The 18,901-nt window shown below is 44.4% G+C and overlaps 1 protein-coding gene across 4 annotated transcripts in view; it reads right to left on the bottom strand.

The window, feature by feature from the left end:
* Positions 1–1,430: 1,430 nt before the first annotated feature.
* LOC109880971 (calpain-3-like) overlaps positions 1,431–18,901 on the bottom strand; it is a 39,069-nt gene continuing 21,598 nt past the window's right edge. Inside the window, exons 10-21 of one of the 4 annotated variants that reach the window (XM_031829380.1) lie at positions 18,366–18,535; positions 17,635–17,646; positions 17,234–17,442; positions 13,632–13,668; positions 12,271–12,402; positions 11,179–11,236; positions 9,461–9,534; positions 4,922–4,990; positions 4,718–4,796; positions 4,409–4,525; positions 3,833–3,891; positions 1,431–1,784 (exon numbers count right to left, since the gene is read on the bottom strand). In XM_031829380.1, coding sequence (XP_031685240.1) covers positions 1,758–1,784; positions 3,833–3,891; positions 4,409–4,525; positions 4,718–4,796; positions 4,922–4,990; positions 9,461–9,534; positions 11,179–11,236; positions 12,271–12,402; positions 13,632–13,668; positions 17,234–17,442; positions 17,635–17,646; positions 18,366–18,535 — 1,043 coding nt within the window. In that variant the 3' untranslated portion in view covers positions 1,431–1,757. The remainder of the gene's footprint in view (positions 1,785–3,832; positions 3,892–4,408; positions 4,526–4,717; positions 4,797–4,921; positions 4,991–9,460; positions 9,535–11,178; positions 11,237–12,270; positions 12,403–13,631; positions 13,669–17,233; positions 17,443–17,634; positions 17,647–18,365; positions 18,536–18,901) is intronic. The other 3 variants (XM_031829382.1, XM_031829381.1, XM_031829383.1) reach the window with 3 other exon arrangements.

Here is an 18,901-nt window from a genome sequence, read left to right as displayed (position 1 = left end):
GGGTTGGATTAGCCAGCAGGTAAAAGGCTTTGAACACCAGCCGCAGATTTTCCCAGAGAAATGAAACAGTGAATATTTGAAAATATGGATATTTGATGGATCATGAAGAAGTGGCTCTGTGAGGTATCATGACAGAAAAAGAGAGGTTGTGTGTGTTGGATGGCTGAGAGAAAGACTTGTACATGTGGTAAGGAGGGGGGGGGGCTGTAAATAAAAAAATTAAAAAATGCAGATTCAGAGGAGACTGACATTTCAGCAATACTGGGAAATGGACATGGTTAGGAGAGGAAACGAGAGAAACCTGAGACCTAGAGAAAGAGGGAAGGAGAAGGTTAGAGGCAGAGAGAGAGGGAAGGAGAAGGTTAGAGGGAGAGGGGTAAGGAGAAGGTTAGAGGCAGAGAGAGAGGGAAGGAGAAGGTTAGAGGGAGAGGGGTAAGGAGAAGGTTAGAGGGAGAGTGAGATGAGAAAGTTAGAGGGAGCGAGAGATGGGGAAGGAGAAGGCTAGAGGGAGAGAGAGATGGAGAGATGGGGAAGGTTAGAGGGAGAGAGAGATGGGGAAGGAGAAGGTTAGAGGGAGATGGGGAAGGAGAAGGTTAGCGGGAGAGAGAGAGGGAGAAGGTTAGAGGGAGAGGGAGATGGGGAAGGAGAAGGTTAGAGGGAGAGAGAGAAGGATACGGTTAGAGGGAGAGAGAGATGGGGAAGAGAAGGTTAGAGGGAGAGAGAGATGGAGAAGGTTAGAGGGAGAGGGAGAGAGAGAAGGATAAGGTTAGAGGGAGAGAGAGATGGGGCAGGATAAGGTTAGAGGGAGAGGGAGATGGAGAAGGTTAGAGGGAGAGAGAGAAGGAGAAGGTTAGAGGGAGAGGGAGATGGGGCAGGAGAAGGTTAGAGGGAGAGAGAGAAGGATAAGGTTAGAGGGAGAGAGAGATGGGGAAAGAGAAGGTTAGAGGGAGAGAGAGATGGGGAAGGAGAAGGTTAGAGGGAGATGGGGAAGGAGAAGGTTAGAGGGAGCGAGAGATGGGGAAGGAGAAGGTTAGAGGGAGATGGGGAAAGAGAAGGTTAGAGGGAGCGAGAGATGGGGAAGGAGAAGGTTAGAGGGAGAGGGAGATGGGGAAAGAGAAGGTTAGAGGGAGCGAGAGATGGGGAAGGAGAAGGTTAGAGGGAGAGAGAGATGGAGAAGGTTAGAGGGAGAGGGAGATGGGTAAGGAGAAGGTTAGAGAGAGAGTGAGATGGGGAAGGAGAAGGTTAGAGAGAGAGATGGAGAAGGTTAGAGGGAGAGAGAGAGATGGGGAAGGAGAAGGTTAGAGGGAGAGAGAGAGAGAGAGAGAGATGGGGAAGGAGAAGGTTAGAGGGAGAGAGTGAGAGAGAGAGAGATGGGGAAGGAGAAGGTTAGAGAGAGACAGAGAGAGAGATGGGGAAGGAGAAGGTTAGAGAGAGAGTGAGATGGGGATGGAGAAGGTTAGAGGGAGAGCGAGAGAGAGATGGGGAAGGGGAAGGTTAGAGGGAGAGGGAGACAGAGATGGAGAAGGATGTGATGGAGTTGTAAGTAGTATGGACTGGTAAGAGTAGCAGTCTATTGTGAGGACTGGGGGATGACGTGAGGTGAACAGGACGAAGGTGGTGGATGTGGTACTGGCAGGGTTAGCGCTACGGTCTGGCACTGTCACGACTGAGGTAAATGCTGGTAGTTCGCCTCTGTTCTTCACGTTGGGTGGGTGTCACCTGAGAGGCCGATTGGCTGAGAACACCTTTCTGGAAATCTAGGCATACATGGTCAGCTGGAGCCACTGGACATAGAGGAGAGACATAGAGGGGTATTATCAGTTAGGACATAGAGGAGAGACAATAGAGGGGTATTATCAGTTAGGACATAGAGGAGAGACAATAGAGGAGAGACAGAGGGGTATTATCAGTTAGGACATAGAGGAGAGACATAGAGGGGTATTATCAGTTAGGACATAGAGGAGAGACATAGAGGAGAGACAGAGGGGTATTATCAGTTAGGACATAGAGGAGAGACAATAGAGGAGAGACATAGAGGAGAGACATAGAGGGGTATTATCAGTTAGGACATAGAGGAGAGACATAGAGGGGTATTATCAGTTAGGACATAGAGGAGAGACAATAGAGGAGAGACATAGAGGAGAGACATAGAGGGGTATTATCAGTTAGGACATAGAGGAGAGACATAGAGGGGTAGTATCAGTTAGGACATAGAGGAGAGACAAAGAGGGGTATTATCCGTTAGGACATAGAGGAGAGACATAGAGGAGAGACATAGAGGGGTATTATCAGTTAGGACATAGAGGAGAGACAGAGGGGTATTATCAGTTAGGACATAGAGGAGAGACAATAGAGGAGAGACATAGAGGGGTATTATCAGTTAGGACATAGAGGAGAGACAATAGAGGAGAGACATAGAGGAGAGACATAGAGGAGAGACATAGAGGGGTATTATCAGTTAGGACATAGAGGAGAGACAATAGAGGAGAGACATAGAGGAGAGACAGAGGAGAGACATAGAGGGGTATTATCAGTTAGGACATAGAGTAGAGACACAACAAAAAACAGAAGAAAACAGGTTCATTTTTACCTTTTCTTTTTCTTGTTAAATAGTAATAAATACATGAGATGCAGTGGTTTATTTTTTCAATTTTTTCTAAGGTAGTGTCAGTTAGGTTGGGAACACAACATAGACAGGTAGTGTCAGTTAGGTTGGGAACACAACATAGACAGGGAGTGTCAGTTAGGTTGGGAACACAACATAGACAGGTAGTGTCAGTTAGGTTGGTAACACAACATAGACAGGGAGTGTCAGTTAGGTTGGGAACACAACATAGACAGGTAGTGTCAGTTAGGTTGGTAACACAACATAGACAGGTAGTGTCAGTTAGGTTGGTAACACAACATAGACAGGTAGTGTCAGTTAGGTTGGGAACACAACATAGACAGGTAGTGTCAGTTAGGTTGGTAACACAACATAGACAGGTAGTGTCAGTTAGGTTGGGAACACAACATAGACAGGTAGTGTCAGTTAGGTTGGGAACACAACATAGACAGGGAGTGTCAGTTAGGTTGGGAACACAACATAGACAGGTAGTGTCAGTTAGGTTGGTAACACAACATAGACAGGGAGTGTCAGTTAGGTTGGGAACACAACATAGACAGGTAGTGTCAGTTAGGTTGGGAACACAACATAGACAGGTAGTGTCAGTTAGGTTGGGAACACAACATAGACAGGTAGTGTCAGTTAGGTTGGGAACACAACATAGACAGGTAGTGTCAGTTAGGTTGGTAACACAACATTGACAGGTAGTGTCAGTTAGGTTGGTAACACAACATTGACAGGTAGTGTCAGTTAGGTTGGTAACACAACATAGACAGGTAGTGTCAGTTAGGTTGGTAACACAACATTGACAGGTAGTGTCAGTTAGGTTGGTAACACAACATAGACAGGTAGTGTCAGTTAGGTTGGTAACACAACATAGACAGGTAGTGTCAGTTAGGTTGGTAACACAACATAGACAGGTAGTGTCAGTTAGGTTGGGAACACGGTTGTTGTCCTTATACCTGTGCAGTAAGGGGCTACGTCCACAGGGTACGAAACGCTCTGTTGCGGATAAGCTGTGAGCTGAACGTGAGCTGGACGTGAGCTGAACGTCAGCTGAACGTGAGCTGAACGTGAGCTGAACGTGAGCTGAACGTCAGCTGAACGTGAGCTGAACGTGAGCTGAACGTGAGCTGAACGTGAGCTGAACGTGAGCTGAACCAAAGGCGGTAGTAACAACATGTTACTGTTCCGTAATGTATGATAGAAGGAGCAGCATATCCTTACCTCCAAGACACTGAGTCTGATCGTACCGTCTCCATCCTGGTCGAAGGCCTGGAACGCCCCTGCAAACAAACCCCATGTCATGAATCAATCAATAAATCATCCATTTATATAATTAAGAGGACCAAAATTGAAATATATATATTTTTTAACTTTGGTTGTGTTATCCGCATTTACTTTGAATTTGTTGTGTAAATGTGTGGTTGAGTTGTGTTTTAAATGTGTTTATTTTTTGTATTTTTGTATTTTTAATTTATTTTTTAAACCTTTATTTTACTGGGCAAGTCAATTAAGAACAAATTCTTATTTATAATGACGTCCTACCCCGGCCAAACCTGGAAAACGCGGGGATAATTGTGTGCCGCCCTACGGGACTCCCAATCACGGCCCGGATGTGACGCAGTCTGGTTGTATTCACATGTGTGGATGAGTTGTGTTTTTAAATGTCACATAAATCAAACCAACTCAAATATAAAGCCCTTTTTACATCACCATGTACAGTAACCAGACCTGCCAGGAGTGGACAAACAGATCTGGGATCAGTGTAATACGGCGATGAGGTGTTTGTGTGTGACTTACTGAACATGGCTTCGAGCCGGACCAGACAGCTGATGAAGCTGTCAAAGTCGATGTTCATGCTCTCGTTGGCGTAACGCATGGTGATGATGTCATAGAGCTGGTTGTTGAGACGGAAGCCTGAACGGGACACAAGACCGTCAGAGATGGGAGATATTGGAGAGACACATTAGGCTGTTCAGTTACCATTTAAAACAAAACAACATGTCTTTCCATCTCCTTGTAGTTTTAAACATTTTTTAAAATGATCCAAACTACCTGAAGATTTTAATCTATTTAAACCTGGTAAACACAACTTTAAGATGCTCTTACCTGCATCGTTGACAGCATTTCTCATTTCGTAGCTGTTGATGCTACTAGCCTGGTCCGAGTTATAGTGTTGGAAAATTCCCTAAAGGAACAGAGCAGTTGTAAATCTATACATCTGACTCTGTCTACAGTGTCATTGGGAGTTTCAATAAAAGGGGAAATAAGGGGGAAACCCCCACAGCTTTCTGACGAGGAAGAAGAACTCACCTGCCACTGTTTGATCTTGTTCCAGAGATGTCTGAACTCCTGCAGGTTGAGTCTGCCCGTCCCGTCCATCTAGACAGCTGCCGTTAAGACACCAAACACATGGGAACTGACAGTCAACCATTTCAACAAACACTTAGCTCAGAATGACCTGTTTCTACACTCCTGTCATTACTGTCCGGCTCGGGTCAGGTTACCGTGGCTACAGAGACATCTTTCACACCCAGCAGAGGGAAAGAGATGGAGAGGTATGGAGATGGGGTAATTTTATGACACCTCACGCCCATTGTAAAACTAAGGCAGGAGACAAAATTCCTTTGTCCTCTTACTTTGGAGAAGCGGCCTCAGAACATTTACATGCAATAAATGGACTTTGGGACAATAGGTTTCGTGACGATAGATGGAATATGAAAATGTAATGTCATTTTTTGTTATGTTATTAAAAGTTAAAGGACGACGTTATAACAAAAACATTGTAACTGTAAGAGTTTTCCTAGTATGTGCGTGATGTTTAAACATTGTAACTAAGAGTTTTCCTAGTATGTGCGTGATGTTTAAACATTGTAACTAAGAGTTTTCCTAGTATGTGCGTGATGTTTAAACATTGTAACTAAGAGTTTTCCTAGTATGTGCGTGATGTTTAAACATTGTAACTAAGAGTTTTCCTAGTATGTGCGTGATGTTTAAACATTGTAACTAAGAGTTTTCCTAGTATGTGCGTGATGTTTGCATGTTGTACGTTGGGGGGAAAATGTCCAGATCAGAGAGAATATTTCTGTAAAGATGAAATGGGAAGTTAGTTTGTTAGTTTAAATCCAGACCTTGCCTCGTAACTAGTTACGCCCAGAGAACTGCCCTGAAGGCGACGACGCCCACTTCTGACCCGAGGGTATAAAACCTGTGAGTTAAGAATTAACAGATCAGACTAAGTGACCCTGAGCTGCAGCCAAGGTCTGAGTAGTCAGCAACTCCAAAACGAGGTTGAAGACAAAGGAACATTTTATCGATCTATGCTACGGATGAGTAGCTGCGTCTAAGAGGGTGAATTCAAGCAGGACCACCCGGTCACCACTCTCCATCGAATCGTGTGTCTACACTGCTTTCATTCCTACGCTGTGAGCCTTGAGCGACAGGGCTGGCTGTCCTCAGAAGACCCTCTTCAGACCACGGGCGAGGAAACAGACCACTAAGACAAAAGGACCCTGACATCGTAAGGACAACCAGAGAGTTACACCCTGTAACCAGAGAAGTGTGTCATCAGAGAAGCAGAAAGTCGTCCACGAAGAGACACCCTGTCGGAGACCTTCGACACGTAATTACATCATTATATTCGGACCCATAAGAGACGGCAGTTCGGGGCTAAACTAAGCATAGTTTTCAAATGTACACAAGTGCGCTTTTCTCTCTTTCTCTCTCTTTTAAATCCCCATTTCGCGTAACAAGTGTCATATTGTGTTGGTCTGCTAGGGACCTGTTTTATCGTACTAAGTTCTAATCAATAGCCTAGACTGTGTGCTTGTGTATGTGTATCTTACAATATCCTCTTAGCTTGTTAGTAAATAAATAATCAACTCAATTGGTGTGGTACGGACTCATTGGTGGGACTCAGGTTTGTGCAGGTTCCCGGATTATGCGACATTCAAAATTAGACTGTAGAGGAAATTGATTGATTAGCGACTGTTGTAAAATCAATATTCTGATATTCTTTGAGTTAATTTGGGAAATAGAAACTCAATATAAACAAACTTTCCCATGGTGCCCAGGTTAATGAGTTAATAATTACCTGATTAATTTAATCACGTACTTATAAACCGTCACATTACAAACCCTGGTGAATACATTCGTTATTTCCTGTAACATGTACCACCCATGGCCTCGGGCTACTGAGAACTATTGCAGTAAATGGTGAATTTAGACCACTGTAGGACCTGTCCCAGGTCACAACAGACGGTGATTTCTCTATAGACTAGTGGTTCCCAAACCTCTCCTCAGGAACCCCCTGCTAATCTCAACCATCTCCTCGGGGACCCTCAGCCGTTCTCCAACTTCTCCTCGGGGACCCCCAGCCGTTCTCCAACTTCTCCTTGGGGACCCCAGCCATTCTCTAACCTCTCCTTGGGGACCCCCAGCCGTTCTCCAACCTCTCCTTGGGGACCCCCAGCCGTTCTCTAACCTCTCCCTGGGGACCCCCAGCCGTTCTCTAACCTCTCCCTGGGGACCCCCAGCCGTTCTCTAACCTCCTCTTGGGGACCCCCAGCCATTCTCTAACCTCTCCTCGGGGACCCCCAGCCGTTCTCTAACCTCTCCCTGGGGACCCCCAGCCCTTCTCTAACCTCTCCTTGGGGACCCCCAGCCGTTCTCTAACCTCTCCCTGGGGACCCCCAGCCGTTCTCTAACCTCTCCTTGGGGACCCCCAGCCGTTCTCTAACCTCTCCCTGGGGACCCCCAGCCGTTCTCTAACCTCTCCTTGGGGACCCCCAGCCGTTCTCTAACCTCTCCCTGGGGACCCCCAGCCGTTCTCTAACCTCTCCTTGGGGACCCCCAGCCATTCCATGTATTTGATCTATTCCAAAGCTTTCACATCTCCGTTGTAGCTCAGTTGGTAGAGCATGGTGCTTGTAATGACAGAGTAGTGGGTTCAATTCCCAGATCCTCCCTTTCATAAAATGTTTCAACACATGACTGTTGCTTTGGATAAAAGAGAATGCTAAATTGCTCATTATATATTTCCAGCTAATTGTCAAGCCCTTGACAAAGTGAATTAGTCAGTGGTGGAAAAAAGTACCCAATTGTTATAAGATTTGTTAATAGAACATTACTCAAGTGAAAGTCACCCGGTAAAAGTATTTGGTTAAAAATATACTTAAGTATCAAAAGTAAATGTAATTGCTAAAATATCCTTAAGTATCAAAAGTAAATGTAATTGCTAAAATATCCTTAAGTATCAAAAGTAAATGTAATTGCTAAAATATCCTTAAGTATCAAAAGTAAATGTAATTGCTAAAATATCCTTAAGTATCAAAAGTAAATGTAATTGCTAAAATATCCTTAAGTATCAAAAATTCCAATGTGTGTGAATTGGACAATTTCCTTGTCCTGATAAGTATTTAAAATGTAATGAGTACTTTGTGTGTCTGGGGAAATGTATGGAGTAAAAAGTACATCATTTTCTTTAGGAATGCAGTGAAGTAAATGTAAAAGTTATCAAAAATACAGAAACCTCAAAAAATTACTTAAGTAAAAATACTTTAACGTACTTTTACTTAAGAACTTTACACCACTGGAATTAGGTGAGCTAGTTCAGAGCTACAACACAACCTGACCCAGGAGGGTCTCTATCTACAGACAACACAACCTGACCCAGGAGGGTCTCTATCTACATACAACACAACCTGACCCAGGAGGGTCTCTATCTACAGACAACACAACCTGACCAAGGAGGGTCTCTATCTACAGACAACACAACCTGACCCAGGAGGGTCTCTATCTACAGACAACACAACCTGACCCAGGAGGGTCTCTATCTACAGACAACACAACCTGACCCAGGAGGGTCTCTATCTACAGACAACACAACCTGACCCAGGAGGGTCTCTATCTACAGACAACACAACCTGACCCAGGAGGGTCTCTATCTACAGACAACACAACCTGACCCAGGAGGGTCTCTATCTACAGACAACACAACCTGACCCAGGAGGGTCTCTATCTACAGACAACACAACCTGACCCAGGAGGGTCTCTATCTACATACAACACAACCTGACCCAGGAGGGTCTCTATCTACAGACAACACAACCTGACCCAGGAGGGTCTCTATCTACAGACAACACAACCTGACCCAGGAGGGTCTCTATCTACAGACAACACAACCTGACCCAGGAGGGTCTCTATCTACAGACAACACAACCTGACCCAGGAGGGTCTCTATCTACAGACAACACAACCTGACCCAGGAGGGTCTCTATCTACAGACAACACAACCTGACCCAGGAGGGTCTCTATCTACAGACAACACAACCTGACCCAGGAGGGTCTCTATCTACAGACAACACAACCTGACCCAGGAGGGTCTCTATCTACATACAACACAACCTGACCCAGGAGGGTCTCTATCTACAGACAACACAACCTGACCCAGGAGGGTCTCTATCTACAGACAACACAACCTGACCCAGGAGGGTCTCTATCTACAGACAACACAACCTGACCCAGGAGGGTCTCTATCTACAGACAACACAACCTGACCCAGGAGGGTCTCTATCTACAGACAACACAACCTGACCCAGGAGGGTCTCTATCTACAGACAACACAACCTGACCCAGGAGGGTCTCTATCTACAGACAACACAACCTGACCCAGGAGGGTCTCTATCTACATACAACACAACCTGACCCAGGAGGGTCTCTATCTACAGACAACACAACCTGACCCGGGAGGGTCTCAATCTACAGACAACACAACCTGACCCAGGCGGGTCTCTATCTACAGACAACACAACCTGACCCAGGCGGGTCTCTATCTACAGACACCACAGATACAGAGGATACGTCCATGAGAGAGATCATGCTCCTGCAGCACTCCAGGCTAAAACCCTCTGTGTTCAGGTCCTTATCTGTGGGAGAGAGAGAGGATTAACAAATCGACAAAATGACCAACAAACCATTACCTATTTTAATCTGGTGTGCAGGGCTAGAACAAAACTGTGGACCGGGTTGAGGGCTGGGAAACAATGCTGTAGGTGATTAGTGTGAGAGAGAGAGCAAGGGAGATTTAGGACAGTGTTTCCGAACTCTTCTAGGGACCAGACAGTCCATATTTGTGAATATGATTTATATACAGTGGGGTTTGAAATTATTGAGACCCGTGATAAAGATAAGCAAAAGTCAAAGAACTTTACCCAGTACCAGGTCATTCTCGCTAAAAACGTGGTTGCCTCTGCCAAGAGGATGAAACTGGGCCACAAGGGGATCTTTCAGCAAGACATTAACCCCCAAACATACATCAAAATCCAGATAGAAATGGCTAATTGGCCACATTTTGCAATGGCCATCTCAGTCTCCGGACATGAACCCCATTGAAGAGGGCCAGTCCATCTCAATCTCCGGACTTGAACCCCATTGAAGAGGGCCAGTCCATCTCACTCTCCGGACATGAACCCCATTGAAGAGGGCCAGTCCATCTCACTCTCCGGACTTGAACCCATTGAAGAGGGCCAGTCCATCTCACTCTCCGGACTTGAACCCCATTGAAGAGGGCCAGTCCATCTCACTCTCCGGACTTGAACCCCATTGAAGAGGGCCAGTCCATCTCACTCTCCGGACATGAACCCCATTGAAGAGGGCCAGTCCATCTCACTCTCCGGACTTGAACCCCATTGAAGAGGGCCAGTCCATCTCACTCTCCGGACTTGAACCCCATTGAAGAGGGCCAGTCCATCTCACTCTCCGGACATGAACCCCATTGAAGAGGGCCAGTCCATCTCACTCTCCGGACTTGAACCCCATTGAAGAGGGCCAGTCCATCTCACTCTCCGGACATGAACCCCATTGAAGAGGGCCAGGCCATCTCAGTCTCCGGACATGAACCCCATTGAAGAGGGCCAAGCCATCTCAGTCTCCGGACATGAACCCCATTGCAGAGGGCCAGTCCATCTCAGTCTCCGGACATGAACCCCATTGAAGAGGGCCAAGCCATCTCAGTCTCCGGACATGAACCCCATTGAAGAGGGCCAGTCCATCTCACTCTCCGGACATGAACCCCAATGAAGAGGGCCAGTCCATAAGACCAGACTAAGGATATCAAAGATCTGGAAAGATGCTGTAAAGAGGAATGGTCTCAGATCCCTTCCAAAGTGTTCTCCAATCTCATAAAACATTTTAGAAAAAAGGCTCAGTGCCGTTATCCTTGCAAGGTGAGGTATTGAAAACATGGTGTGCCAATCATTTTGACCCCTACTTGTTTTTGAGAGGTATTTGTTTAACCTGATAAACAAAATCTCTTTATCTGAGCAATTGTAATAGTATAAAATAATACAATTTACCCCCCCCCCCCCAAAAAGAAAAAATGTGCATACATGTTAGCTCAGTATTTGAATTATATATTATATTAAGTAATTTTTGCTCATCTTTATCAATGGCAATAATTTTGGACCCCATTGTAAACGGTGAAGAAAACAGGTCCTAGAATGGATCCTCCGGAAGCCCTTCTGTTATGATAATGTACTGAAGGACTGTATAAACTGTGGTTTTAGTCTTACGTTTGGAGACGATGCTGTTGAGGACATTCTTCAGCTCATTGGCGGTTATTTCCATTTCCTGTGAGAGAGGAGACAGTGGGAGAAGGACACATGGAGATCATCTGAAGGGAATTTTACATGTTCATTTTAAACTGGCATTTGTTTTTTTGTGTTAATCTACGGAAGCCCTGAAGCCCAAGGGGGAAAAACAAATCTAATTTGAACAACTCAGTATCTTGTTTCAACAAATTTATAGTATATATTTATATACAGAACCAGTCAAAAGTTTGGACACGCTTACTCATTCAAGGGTTTCTCCTTATTTTTACTATTTTCTACATTGTAGAATAATAGTGAAGACATCAAAACTATGAAATAACACATATGGAATCATGTGGTTACCGAAACAATGTTAAACAAATCAAAATATATTTTATATTTGAGATTCTTCAAAGTAGCCACCATTTGACTTAATGACAGCTTTGGACACTCTTGGCATTCTCTCAACCAGCTTCATGAGGTAGTCACCTGGAATGTATTTCAGTTAACAGGTGTGCCTTTTTAAATATATTCTAATGATTTTTGGGGTGTTTTTACTAAATCTTACGAACGAGATACTAAGTCGTTCAAACAAGATAATTCAGGGCTTCCGTAGTTAATCTATTGATGTCTGAAAGCATCCTTATATGATAAAATAACCTAATCAGATTCATTTTTATAACCAGACCTGAGTTCAAGTAGTATTAGTTTTCCTTTGTATAATTATTGCTTTAAATCGGTTGATTAAGCCTACCTGGAGTGGCAGTTTCCACTTTTGGGACAAATCCATTGGTTTCATTGCACCAGGCAAGCTAAATGAAGCGTACATACAGTATTTGAACCCAGGTCTGGGAACAACTGTAATATGCCAGAAATACAGTAGACATAGGAAATATAGGCCGGGATTCAATCAGACCGCTTTTAAAGGCAATGTTCCCGTGTTCGCGGAGATTGACGCATATGTCAGCTCAATCGGAACCAACCCTGTAACGCGGATCTAATGCAGATCGGATTGAATCTCGGCCCTAGATTGGGAGCACATTGATTGACCACCCACCCCAGCACTATACTCACACTCCCCCAAGCGCTCACTGGCCTCACTGGCCTCCCTGTACTCCCCGTACTCACATCCCCGGCTATCTGCTGAAAGAGGCTCAGGAACTGCTGGTCCTCCTCACTCTCCTCCCCCGCATTGGCTGGGGCCGGCTGAGAAGGAGAAGACGACACAGAGGAGAGAGGGAGAGAGAGAGGGAGAGAGGGAGGGAGGGAGGGAGGGAGGGAGGGAGGGAGGGAGGGGGGGGGGGGGGGGGGGAGGAGGGGAGAGAGAGAGAGAGAGAGAGGGAGGGAGGGAGGGGAGAGAGGGAGGGGAGAGAGGGAGGCAAAGTGTCTGAAGCAGATACACTTCTGAAAACCGAAGAAACGAATACTGTCGTTTTCATGTCATTTCTCATTGAGATAATATCGGGCCAATTTCCCTTTGAAAAGGAACAAATTCTGTTGTTTATTTATTAACCACACTAATCCATGGTGAAAAAATAGAGACTGGAGAAGACTGACTGACAGAGACAGGAAGTTGGGCTTTGGACTGTGAGACAGACAGATAGACGATGCTGGACAGACAGACACAGGAAGTTGGGCTGAGGACTGTGAGACAGACAGATACACAATGCTGGACAGACAGACACAGGAAGTTGGGCTGTGGACTGTGAGACAGACAGATAGATACACGATGCTGGACAGACAGACACAGGAAGTTGGGCTGTGGACTATGAGACAGATAGATACACGATGCTGGACAGAACGACAGACAGACACAGGAAGTTGAGCTGTGGACTGTGAGACAGATAGATACACGATGCTGGACAGAACGACAGACAGACACAGGAAGTTGGGCTGTGGACTGTGAGACAGACAGATAGATGCACGATGCTGGACAGAATGACAGACAGACACAGGAAGTTGGGCTGTGGACTGTGAGACAGACAGATAGATGCACGATGCTGGACAGAACGACAGACAGACACAGGAAGTTGGGCTGTGGACTGTGAGACAGACAGATAGATACACGATGCTGGACAGAACGACAGACAGACACAGGAAGTTGGGCTGTGGACTGTGAGACAGACAGATAGATGCACGATGCTGGACAGAATGACAGACAGACACAGGAAGTTGGACTGTGAGACAGATAGATACATGATGCAGACAGAATGACAGACAGACACAGGAAGTTGGGCTGTGGACTGTGAAACAGACAGATAGATACATGATGCAGACAGAACGACAGACAGACACAGGAAGTTGGGCTGTGGACTGTGAGACAGATAGATACACGATGCTGGACAGAATGACCGACCTCTGGAAGTTGGGCTGTGGACTGCGAGACAGATAGATACGCGATACTGGACAGAACGACAGACAGAAAACTAACTCACCACTGGATGATCAGCCTCGATCCTGTTCTCTATCTCCCTGATTAGAAACCGAACAAACAGCAGTCACCATGGTGACACCGACAGAGATAACATCATCTGGATCACATTTTCTTACAGAGAATCAAATGCTTCCTAATTACACATTATTTCATCACATTTCCCATCATCAGCTATTCCTAAATGTCTATACAGTTTATCTCTGCATACTGTTAGGAACTGTAATGTTGCAACATCAATCATAGAGAATTATACTGTTTTATTAAAACTGGCATAGTTCTAAAGCCTTATTATGGTCCATTATCCAATAGCATTGAACTGAATGACAATAATGATTGTACCACACCCCTACCACCTCACAACGAGCTGTAAGAAAATATGATAATTTAACAGTTGTTACATGTATTTCATGAGAGACCATTTGTTTTCATTTTGCCAAATGTCTAATTGAGGTGCTATTCCCCTTCTCTCTGGCCTCTTCGTTTCAGAACATTTGTGTTTGTACTTATTATGGATCCCCTTTAGCTGCTGACAAGGCATCAGCTAGTCTTCCTGGGGTCGGGCAAAAAATAAAGGCAGTTAAACAATTTACATTCATTACAGAATTCACAACACACTAAGGGTGTGCCCTCAGGCCCCGACTCCACTACCACATATCTACAATACAAAATCCATGTGTACAGGTGTGTATAGTGCGTATGTTATTGTGTGTGTGTGTGTGTCTGTGTCTATGTTTGTGTTGCTTCACAGTCCCCGCTGTTCCATAAGCTGTTTTTAATTTTTTTTAAAACTGGCATCAGTTACTTGATGTGGAATAGAGTTCCATGTAGTCATGGCTCAATGTAGCACTGTGTGCCTCCCATAGCCTGTTTTGGACTTGGGGACTGTGAAGAGACCTCTGGTAGCATGTCTTGTGGGGTATGCATGGGTGTCTGAGCTGTGTGCTAGTCGTTTAAACAGACAGCTCAGTGCAAATACCTCTCACAAATACAAGTAGTGATGAAGTCAATCTCTCCTCCACTTTGAGCCAGGAGAGTTTGACATGCATATTATTAATATTAGCTCTCTGTGAACATCCAAGGGCCAGCCTAGCTGCCCTGTTCTGAGCCAATTGCAATTTTCTCTTTGAGGCACCTGAACAGTAGTCCAGATGTGACAAAACTAGAGCCTGCAGGACCTTCCTTGTTGATAATGCTGTCTAGAAGGTAGAAACTAGAGCCTGTAGGACCTGCCTTGTTGATAGCGCTGTTAAGAATGCAGAGCAGTGCTTTATTATAGACAGACTTCTCCCCATCTTAGCTACTGTTGTATCAATATGTTTTGACCATGACAGTTTACAATCCAGGGTTAATCCAAGTAGTTTAGTCATCTGAACTTGCTCAATTTCCACATAATTTATTACAAGATATAATTGAGGTTTAGGGTTTAGTGAATGATTTGTCCCAAATACAATGCTTTTATTTACGTTTTAATATTTAGGACTAACTTATTCCTTGCCACCCATTCTGAAACTAACTGCAGCCCTTTGTTGAGTGTTGCAGTCATACAGCAGTAGCTGGCGTGTATTGTGTTGAGTCATCCGTGTACGTAGACACACTGGCTTTACTCAAAACCAGTGACATGTCATTAGTAATTAGTAAAGATTTTTTAAAAGTAAGGGGCCTAGACAGCTGCCCTGGGGAATGCCTGACTCTACCTGGATTATGTTGAAGAGGCTTCCATTAAAGAACACCCTCTGTGTTCTGTTAGACAGGTAACTCTTTATCCACATTATAGCAGGGGGTGTAAAGCCATAACACCTACATTCGACCAGCAGACCGTTAAGCTACACTGAAGTCTAACAAGACAGCCCCCATAATGTTTTAATTAAATTAACAATTTCTCTCAGCCAATAATCAGTCATTTGTGTAAGTGCTGTGCTTGTTGAATGTCCTTCCCTATAAGCGTGCTGAAAGTCTGTTGTCAATTTGTTTACTGTAAAATAGCATTGTATCTGGTCAAACACAAATTTTTCTACAACTTTACTATGGGTTGGTAACAGTTTGACTGGTCGGCTATTTGAGCCAGTAAAGGGAGCTTTACTCTTCTTAGGAAACGGAAGGACGAGCTTCCCTCCAGGCCTGAGGGCACACACTTTCTAGTCGGCTTAAATTGAAGATATTGCTAATAGGTTAGTACATGTTCAGGTCAAATCTGCTCTGGATGAGCTTCTCACCACAGGCTAGATATGGCAGACCTATACAACTTGATTATATAACCTACTGTACAACCTGACATTTCCTTAAAAACAAATGGACGAAACAGTGACTCCCACTGAGATTAAATAAAAGCCTGACTTTGTTATCTTAAAACTCATAGGGCTGGTTTTCTGGACACAGATGAAGCCTAATCCTGGATTTAAAAAAAAAAGATTCTAAGGGGATTCTCTATTGATTTTTGTTTTTTAGGAATAGACTTAATCGTTGTCCGGGAAACCAGTCCATAATCAAGGTGGTCATATCTCTTTACATCTTTTTCAGATTTCAACTTCTTCCGGCTTCTTTCAGCTTCTTCCAGATCTTTCAGCTTCTTCCAGATCTTTCAGCTTCTTCAGATTGAAGCTTCTTCAGATTGAAGCTTCTTTCAGGGGGTTTTCCAGCTTCTTCCAGCTTCTTCCAGATCTTTCAGCTTCTTCAGATTGAAGCTTCTTTCAGGTTTTTCCAGCTTCTTCTAGCTTCTTCAGATTTAAGCTTCTTTCAGCTTCTTCCAGTTGTTGCAGTCATTCAGATCATCCTCTTCCACCAGAGCTAGGAGCTCTTGCTTTCTAGGGTGAAGGTTGTCTCGGGACGTTTGGAGGCAGAGCAGGAGATTTATTTGAATACTGAAATAAAATGTTTACCGGAGCTTGCCGGAATCTGAAGTCGCTTGTCCTAAAAAAGATTCCATAACAGCTTCGAACTGGGGCCGATTCCTTCCAGCACTACAAATCAAATGGCCGTTAAAATAGTTTGTCCTGGGTGGTCTGACCCCAACCCCCACCCATAACCCCAACCAGCACCCCCTCCCCAAAAGGGGCACTCTAAGCTGACAACAACCCCAACACAAACCCACCCACATTGCTTAACCCATCATAGACATTGGCCCAGATAATGTAAAACACCTGAGAAGCTGGCAATAACAAAGACTAATTTCCTATCCCATACTATTACTAAGATCGTAATTAAGTTACTAGAATGGAATATAGTAATCACTTATTTTCAATTTTCAGTTAACCAGTGTCCAAGGAAGTGACATGGGCCGGGATCAAAACAAATGCAGATAAGCGACCTGTAATAATAAGATAAGATAAGCACTGCGATTGACTTTTGAAAGGTAATATACTCTTTAAAACAACGGGATCCGCTGTTTTTACAACGACACAACCCAGAAAAACGTCTGAGAAATTGCTTTAAAAAGGAAACAGCACAGGCAGTTTATCTGCGTTTGTTTCAACCCCCAGCCATACTGTTTATAATATAATCCTGAAACGCTCCACTATGGCCTTGCATTGCTTTTCCCAGGGGGACTAGTCATATTCCCATATTCCCTCTGCGCTCCACCACTACCCAGCTCTCTCTCTCACTCACTCTGAGGTGTTCCTCTTTTCGGAGAAGACTCTGAGGATGAACTCTCCCTCCTGGTGAGGCTCGTAGGTAGACGGGATGATCACATACTCCCCGGGGCTCAGACGGAAGCGCTGGGTCACCTCCCTCAGGTTGATGTAGGACTTGCAGCGAGCCTTGGATGAGTTGAACAGGAAGAAGTCCTTCTGCATGTGCTGCTTGTTTCCGTGCATCTGGTCAGAAAACAAACAGACAGAGACGGGAGGAGAAGAAAGATTTGGAATGAAAAGTGTGAAAGCGAAGTGTTGAATTAGTCATTGTTGTCATACTATTAACCATAGACACTTTCATTGTTTTAAAATTATAAATTAGAACAGTAAAACAACAATGTATAAACAGACACATTCCACATCTCCGGCCCTTACCTCCTTCGGCACCTGCAGACAGACAGAGAGAAGAGTGAGTTGTGTTTTCACCAGAAACAAGATCAGCTGTTAAAAACTCAGCTATGTTTACAACTGAATGCTGCATATTGTTAGGTACATTACATTACTCATCTCATATGTATATACTGTACTCTATACCATCTACTGCATCTTGTTTACATACCCTACATTACTCATCTCATATGTATATACTGTACTCTATACCATCTACTGCATCTTGTTTACATCCCCTACATTACTCATCTCATATGTTTATACTGTACTCTATACCATCTACTGCATCTTGCCTTGTGTGTATTAGGTAGTTGTTGTGAAATTGTTAGGTTAGATGACTTGTTAGATATTACTGCATGGTTGTAACTAGAAGCACAAGCATTTCTCTACACTCGTATTAACATCAGCTAACCATGTGTATGTGACCAATAACATCAGCTAACCATGTGTATGTGACCAATAACATCAGCTAACCATGTGTATGTGACCAATAACATCAGCTAACCATGTGTATGTGACCAATAACATTTGATTTGATTTGATACGATGTGTGTCGCCAACATTTGTAGCCAAGGGGAAATCTGCAACTGGCACATCCATTTTTGAAATGTTCAACTAACAATGTGATTGGTTGTTATTTGAACAGCAGATTTCCCCTTTAAAGAATAATAAAAGTTGGTTAAGATCTGTTGAGTGTGACGTCTGACAGGGGACACCTCGTAGATGGCAAATCCGATGGTGAAGAGATTGGCTCCCATCTTCCTCTCTTTCCGTCTGTTCTTCTGCATCAGAGCGATCACGAAGGAACACGCCACCTCGTTGTCTTCTGGGTCATCATCCTCCTCCAAGAGACGCAGGCGGTACTGAGGGTTGGTCCAGAAAGTATCTGCAGGTAGGGAGCGGGTTCAGAACCAAACACAACACATTACTATGCCTAGGTCCAGAACTTGCAGAACTTAATCTGCAGAACCTAATCCTTGTTGATAGACTACATAACATAAATAGAGGTAGGGATCAGAACCAAACACACCACATCACTCAATGGACATATTCTGCTACGTGATGGTGCCCCGACAATCCTATACATGAGTTAATTAGACCTGTCTTCAAATAATATTTGTTTTCTTTCAAATAGTTTGGGAACATTTGATTGAGCCTAGCCATTTGGATTCAAACCAGGGACTGCTGTGGCGCCTCTTGCAGTGAGATGCGTTAGACCGCTGTGCTACTCGGGAGCCCTACAGTAGAGGGT

The sequence above is a fragment of the Oncorhynchus kisutch genome, linkage group LG7, assembly GCF_002021735.2.
Source record: "Oncorhynchus kisutch isolate 150728-3 linkage group LG7, Okis_V2, whole genome shotgun sequence".
NCBI classification, from domain to species: Eukaryota; Metazoa; Chordata; class Actinopteri; order Salmoniformes; family Salmonidae; genus Oncorhynchus; species Oncorhynchus kisutch.
This window is presented reverse-complemented; position numbering and strand designations above follow the sequence as displayed.